Below are 7,876 nucleotides of genomic sequence, written 5' to 3' on the forward strand. Positions count from 1 at the left end.
TCCAACACGTTATTAGACTATATATTTAACATGGAAAAGCTGTTTTTGAACCCAGAAACAATCAAAAACCATCATACAAGAAGAACCCAAATTTGACTATGAATGACGAAAAACGAATTACCATAATACTCAACCTCATATCGTGATCTTGGCGTCAACAGAAAGAGCTCTTCATGGCCTTCAATTCGGTTATTAGAGCATCTCCAACGAATTCCAATAACGTCCTCAAATCCTTGTTTGAACAAGAAAAACACGGTTCGTTTCTCTGGATAATTATGAATTTTTACTGTATATTTGTGTTTATCTATATAAAATGAAGTACAGGGAAGGATATTTATATTTACGAGAAATTAGGACCCTGTTGGATCATGTCGAATATAAAATCCAACACTTGATAGCTAAGAATAAATAAAAACTGATCCAAACGGTCCCCGTTTTAGAATACACATCAAAATTAGGCTTTTAATACAGTTTTTGGGCTCAGCGCTTTTGGTTGCATGTATTAAGAGAATATAAAATAGTATTTTAATCAAAATATCTCGGATAACAATACTATCCAGATTACACGTATATCGAGACGATAAAATAATATTTTAATACCCGTAAAACCGACCCGAAATCTTTACCGATAAAACTGTAATCCGGATTGAAAAACTCAAAACACGAAAAGTGCTCGGAATTACCAAATTAGTGTAGAAATTATTCTTCGGAAATGTTTCGGTTTGTCGATTCCCCACACCGTTAAAGTTGCGGGTTTCCAAATAATCACAAATAATTACTAATTATTTATAAAAATCATTAAATAATTCCGCAAATCATTTGTAAAATCATATACCAATCAATATTTCATTTGTAAAATATTTAAATAATATATAACTCATTCGAAAAATATTAATATTCCAAATTCATAATTCTAGCACATATAAATCACAATTACGGAAAATTATTCACATATAACTTTACAGAAAATCCACATATAATATTCATAATTTCTTCTTAGTACTGATACCAACACAACCACATGTATCACTTAATCACATAATTAATAAATCCATATTTTTAGAAACAATATATGAACTTTAATTTAGAAAGAAATTTACACAACGATAACACAATAACCCGGAATAACATTTTGAAAACTATATAAGCGGGAATAAAATATTAAATTTTATTCCTTTCTTTTTAGGGGAAATTACTTTTATAATAATGAATAAATTTAAAAAAGTCTAGGTCTTTATATTTGTTCTTTGGTGCAGGAACCAATTCCCAAACTTTGTTTCTTTCAAACTGATTTAGCTCCTCTTGCATAGCAGATATCCAATCATGATTAAGTAGAGCTTCTTCAGTTTTCTTTGTCTCAACTTGTGAAAGAAAATATGCATATAGACATTCATTTACAGTTGCACTTCTAGTCCTCACCCCAACAGTTGGATCACCAATAATTGCTTCTCTTGTGTGACTTCTATCCCACTTTCTAGTGTGAGTTTTTTGACTTGAGCTTTCTGCATTTCCTTCACCATTGGCAAGACTTGCAGAACCTTCTTCTCTTTCTCCCCCCTGAGTTTGCGCTATTAAATTCAGGTACATGAGATGAGCTTCCATTCTTATGATTCTCTTGATCAGTATACTCTTCATCAACTCTGTGATTTGTGTAGACTTCAGATTCATCCTCAGAATCACTATCAATTTTGAGATTTTCAAATTGTAGGGTCTCGGCTTCATTTTCACTAAGGCATTCCAAGCCTGGACATTTTTCATCATCAAAAGTAACATATGTGCTTTCTATAACTTTCTTCTGTTTAATCACATAGTCTTTGTATGCAGTTCTCTCTAATGAATATCCAAGAAAAATTGCCTCAAAAACTTTAGAGTCAAATTTTCCCACATATTCAGAGTTATCCTTTAGAACATAGCACTTGCTTCCAAACACATGAAGATGCTTTACAGTAGGCTTCCTTCTTGATAAGATTGAGTAGGGTGATTTGCCAAGATTCTTGTTGATGAGATATATATTTTGAGTGTAGCATGCACTATTGACAGCTTCTTCCTAAAAACTAGTTGGAAAATTGGCATATTGCAGCATTGTTCTAGCAGCCTCTACTAGTGTTCTATTTTTTCTCAACTACCCCCATTTTGATGAGGTGTTCTTACAGCTGAGAACTCCTAAACAATGCCCTTTTCTTTACAGAATTCAGCTAAGGTTGCATTCCTAAATTCCATGTCATTTTCACTCCTCAATCTTTTTACATATTCCTGATCTTCATCTTGCTTCTCAATCTTCTTGATGTGTCCAATTATGATGTGTGGGGTTTCATCTTTTGAGTGCATAAATTCTACCTATGTGTACCTTGAGTAGTCATCCACCATCACAAGTGCATACTTCTTTCTTAAAATTGATAAGACATTAACTGGTCCAAATAAATCCATGTGAATAAGTTGCAAAGGTGCACTTATGAAATTCACAGTTTTACTTTTATGACTTGATCTCTTCATTTTTCCATTTTGACAAGCATCACAGAATTCATCTTGAGCAAAATCCAGGTTTGGCATATCTCTCACAAATTCCTTCTTAACTAGAGTGTTTATTGCTTTGAAATTCAAGTGAGACGGCTTCTTATACCATAGCTTACTTTGCTCTATGGATGCCTTAGTGAAGAAGCAACATATTTCATCCTCATTTGCTGAGTCCAAGTATGCAACAAATAAGCTTCCCTTACTTGCTCCTTTCAGAGCACCTTCACCAGTCTTTTTGCTGATAAAAGTGCATTCTTCTTTATCAAATGAAACCTTAAATCCTTTGTCTACAAATTGACTAACACTAAGAAGATTCACTTCAAGACCAGCTACCAGTGCTACATCTTCGATGACAACATTTCCAGAAATAATCTTGTCATATCCCATTGTGAACCCTTTGTTGTTGTCTCCAAAGGTTACTAATGGGCCAGCCTTCTCCTTAAATTGTGATAGCAGGGCCATATCACCTGTCATATGTCTTAAGCATCCACTGTCTATGATCCATATGACTTCCTTCCCTTTGCCCTGCACAGAATGAGTTTAGGTGTGTTTAGCAACCCAAGCAGTGTTGGGTACTTTTCTCTTGTTAACAGATTTGATAGAGGTAGAGTTTGATGATTCAGAAATAATAAAATTCATTGAATGATGTGCATTGTCCTTTTTAGCTGAAGACTCAATATTGATTTCCTTAAGATTAACTCTCAGCTTGTGGCAACTTGTCATTACTTTCATGTTGCAAGGTATGCAGTCAAACTTGTCACAAAATGAGTATGGATCTTCAGTTTTTGCTTCATTGTACTTGTATGCTCCCACTCCTGGCTTACTAACAACCTTTTTGCAAAGCTGAGTTAGATGATTAACAGAGCCACATCTTTGACATTGTTTTCTTGGAGCATCTGCAACAAATGCAAAGTTATTACTTTTTTTACCCCTACTTTCCCATTTTTGTTTTTCTTCTTCTTTCCTGCATTCTCAGTTTTGACTTTCTTTATTGGTTTCTTGGGTGTTTGATCCACCATGGGCTTCTTCTCAGCTTTAGGAATTGTAGTTGATTCTGTGTATTTCTTCTCTTTGTCTTCATCAGCAAGTTCTTACTTTATTGGCAACTCAACTTCATTAAAATTTGCTTTACATACTTTGAACAAAGGTGCATCTACTTTCCTCAACATAACTGGGACATCTTCATCTACTTTGGTTTTGCCTCTGTCACCTTCAACCTTTTTGTTGCTGTTCAAAGCATCATAATCCAAGCCAATATCTATGTTTACACAAAGCTTATTCTTCTCATGGTACTGACCCACTAACTGAGATGCATTCCTGAATGATTTCAGTTTCACCTCATTCTTCTCAATCTTCTCTCTTAACACAGCTTCAATCTCATTGGCACACTTTAGCTTGTTCTTTAGATACTTATTTTCTTGCTTGACTACCTCAAGCTCCACAAGCAAAATCTCAAACTCCTGTTTCTCACTCTCGAGCTTCTCATTAGCCTTAGTTAGCCTACTGACCTCCTCAGTAGCTGCTACCATGCCAGTGTGGATATGAAACATTTCTATGCTCATCTTTTCAACAGTCTCCTTATATTGACTTTCATTAAATAAATAGTGGTAAGATTTGGTACCTGAGCTTTTGATGAGGATGAATCTCCTTGTTCCAAGGCCATGATTGCATAGTTTCCTACTTCCTCATCATCATCATTATTTGAATCATCCCAACTCTTTCCCTCTGCAATATAAGCTTTTCCATGTTGCTTTCTTAGAAGAGCCTCATACTTTGCCTCCAACTCAAGATAAGCCTTGTCCTTCTTCACCTTTTTAGGCTACCTGCATTCTGTAGCAAAATGACCCAATTCATCGCAATTGAAGCACCTGATCTTTGACCTGTCTACAGATCCTGTTTTATAGCCATTTTTACTTCCAGAATTGAACTGTGTATTTCCCTTCCAACTGTTATCTTTGTTGGATGTTTGTCCCTTATTTCTGAAGAACTTTGGCTTCTTTACTCTAATGTTAGATAATTTTCTTGATAAGTAAGCCATGAAATGATCTAACTCATCCAATTCATCCAGGGTGTAGAATTCATCCTCTTCAAGTTCAAGAATAACTTGTTTCTGTTGTTCCTTGTTCTTTTGCTCACTACTTGAAGCAACTAGAGTCTAAACTTCTAACTCATCATCAGATGACTGGATGTCATTAATAATTGGGGCACTTGAATCATCCACAATGTGTCCTCGACCAGCTCTCAAGGATTTCCTTTGGATCATTTGCAGTTCATATATTTTTAAAATACTATACAGCACCTCCAGTGTCATCCTGCTCAAGTCTCTCCCTTATCTTATTGCTGAAATCTTCTGTCCTAAGTGGTCAGGAAGGGTGAGAAAAATTTTCAAGTTAACCTCCTCAGCTTCATAGTATTTATCATGATGCTGCAAGTCATTTATCAGCTAGTTGAATCTTTCAAAGTCATCAGTTATACTCTCCTCTGGTTTAGCCATAAAACCCTCATATTGAGAAACCAAAATACTCCTTTGATTTAACCTAACCTCCTCTGTTCCCTCACATAAAATCTCAATTTTCTCCCAAATCTGTTTGGTTATGTCACAGTTGATAATGTTATTGTACATTACATTGTCAAGTGACTCTATTAGAGTCAATTCCAAGCCACTATCCAGAGAGACTTTTTCTTTTTCAGGTTCAGTGTACTTTGAGGGATCTTTAGGTGTATAATGAGCTAGGATGACCATATCTCTATCTATAGATTTCTTAACTCTTTCCATGGGAGTGAAAGGACCATTCTTGAAAATCTGAACATATAATGGGTTGGCCATCTTTATAAACAACAAAATCTTGTTCTTCCATAGTGTGTAGTTAGTTTTATCAAAGGCTAGGATTTTAATATTGCTAATCTTTGGTGTATTCATTCTTCCAAGATCTTTGATCTGTTTACTTTCAGATTTTGCTCTTATACCACTTGTTAGGTAATGAATACAACACAGAGGGGGTGAATGTGTTTTAGACAATTTTAACGGCTTTTTGACTTTATTTAACTTGGTGATCAAAGCAAATAAGAAATATAACAATATTATGCTAATTGAAATAAAGACAGTGCACACAATATTTCAAAACTCACTTAATTTTATATAAAAATCAAGCTAGTGTTTTGCTATAAATTGTGGGTTCTCTGTATGTTAATAACTCAGCTTCTTCCTTGAGAGAGTTACAACAAAAACTAGATCTATTTGATATAATTAAAAGCAAAGGACCGGTGTTTACTTTATAGATTAGTAAAACACTGGTTTACACGACATGCAAAGAAATGTAATAAACCCTACTTTAAGTTATCTCTAAAGCTTTCCATTTCTGGTCTAGCAAATCTCTGCATATTCAGTTGAATTGACTTGTCGATATCTCAGAGATCTCTATATGAATGCAAATCAACTTAACTTAACATCTCTAAACACGACATCACTACACTAGCATCAATATCACCAATTAATCGAAAAAATCATCTAAGAGATCATGTTATAATACAAATACATGAAACTATATGAACAAAATATCATAAACTACCAAAAATGAAATAAAAAATAAAAAAAAAACTACATGGAAAAATATGCAACTATAAGAACTAAAAACTACTTGAGCATTCAACTATATGAGACTCACACAAAAACATATTCCTTCAACTACTACCCCCAAACTTAAAATATTCACTGTCCTCGGTGAAGGTAATAGTAAGGAATCACGCATACCTACTGCGAATCAGAATCCTCACCCTCAACGGGTGGAGTATCAGACGTGTCCGGAGGTGGATACACGGAATCCTCACCAAATACTGGCCACTGGATGTCAACTTCGGTGGCTCTAAAAGCTGTCCCAAGTGCCTGGTGAGATCGCGTACAAACAGACTATGAATGTCGTGCATCGCATCCATCCTCCTTGCTAGACGCCTATACTGCGTCGAACTCAACCCAGCTCCCATCTCTTCTCCTGCTGCCTCCTCCTGCTGCTGCTGCTGCTGCGATGAACCAGCCTCCTCTCCATACTGAGCTCTCCAAGCTGCTCGACGGGCATGTTGAGAACCTCCCGATGTAGTCGCCTTCATAGGCACACCACCTGGCAGATGAGCATAAGAGTAACCAAGCCCCTTGGAATCGGGCTTGCCGCCATACCACTCAACCATGCTATGCAGCGTAGCACTGTCAATAGGAGCACTGGAAAGCTGCAGCTGCTCATGTGTTGTCCAATGAACACCAACTGCCACGCACAACTTCGTCATAACAGATGCATACGGAATAGCACATGTAGTACCTCCCCTCAAAAATCTCAGAATCCCCTGGTAAATCACCATCCCCAAATCAATGTAATCACCCTGCAGAATCCCCCACAATAGACGAGCATGCTCCATAGTAATCTCATGCACATGCGAAGATGGCATGATGTTAGCACAAATAAAATAGTTCCAAGTACGTGCAAACCTGTTCATGCATGATGCAGGGAACGTGGAGTAATCAGTAGTGACCCTCTTAAACTTCCAATGAATCTCAAGAACACAGAGAGTAGCAACAATAAGATCGAAATCAAAGTCCTTCGGAGTCTTACCGTTCCATGTGTCCTGACCCACCTTCCTCGCAGGTTGCTCAATCACCCTCCTAATAGCCTCAGCATTGTACTCGACAGTCATCCCCCTAACCACCGTGAAGCCATTCTTCTCCGCCTTTGCGTTAGCATAAAACTCCCGCATAACACTCATGGGCACAGCAACGGGAGCCTCAGAAAAAAGGAACCCAGCCCATCTCAAGGATCATCTTCAAAAGCTTACCATCGTTCCCCGATGGCAAAAACCCCCGCTCCTTAGCAATAGGCTTCGAGAGAAACCTCATGTACTCCTCTTCAGCCCCGGGAGTAGAAAATCTGGGCCTCACATCTCCCGCAGCTGAAGAATCGATGGTGCTGCTGCTTACTTGTGTTCTTTGTCTCTTGGTTACCATCGAGATTGAATGAGATAAAATAAAAGTGTAAGTGCTTAGAGAGAATTTGTGTTCGAGAGTTTGTGATGTGGTGGAGAAGTTATGTATAAGTGTATGTATTTATAGGTGAAGAGGTGAGAATTTGATAAGGAATAGAAGTGGGAATTAATTATGAGAATCGTGGGAATAATGGAATTGATTTGGAGAGGGAATTATGGGATGTGAAAGAGTAAAAATGGGGTTAGAATTGATTTTGGAGTAAAAGTCCTGATTTTACCTTATAAACTGCTGAATTAATTTTTTTCCGAATAGCACCTGGCGCAGCCGCGCGCCAGGACAGCGTGGGCGTGCTTGCTCTCTGGAAAACCGGCGCGGGCGCGCTTGGTTACTGGA

General features: G+C 37.2%; 1 protein-coding gene across 1 annotated transcript; it reads right to left on the reverse strand.

Annotated features, from left to right (window-relative positions):
- Positions 1-6,255: 6,255 nt before the first annotated feature.
- LOC141724640 (uncharacterized) lies at positions 6,256-7,199 on the reverse strand. Its single transcript, XM_074526853.1, has 2 exons — positions 7,116-7,199; positions 6,256-6,991 (listed from the first exon to the last, which is right to left on the reverse strand). Exons 1-2 carry the CDS (start codon positions 7,121-7,123, stop codon positions 6,256-6,258), a joined length of 744 nt encoding a protein of 247 aa, XP_074382954.1. The 5' UTR covers positions 7,124-7,199.
- Between the last annotated feature and the right edge of the window lie 677 nt (positions 7,200-7,876).

The sequence above is a fragment of the Apium graveolens genome, chromosome 5 (genome assembly GCF_009905375.1).
Source record: "Apium graveolens cultivar Ventura chromosome 5, ASM990537v1, whole genome shotgun sequence".
Classification (NCBI taxonomy): Eukaryota; Viridiplantae; Streptophyta; class Magnoliopsida; order Apiales; family Apiaceae; genus Apium; species Apium graveolens.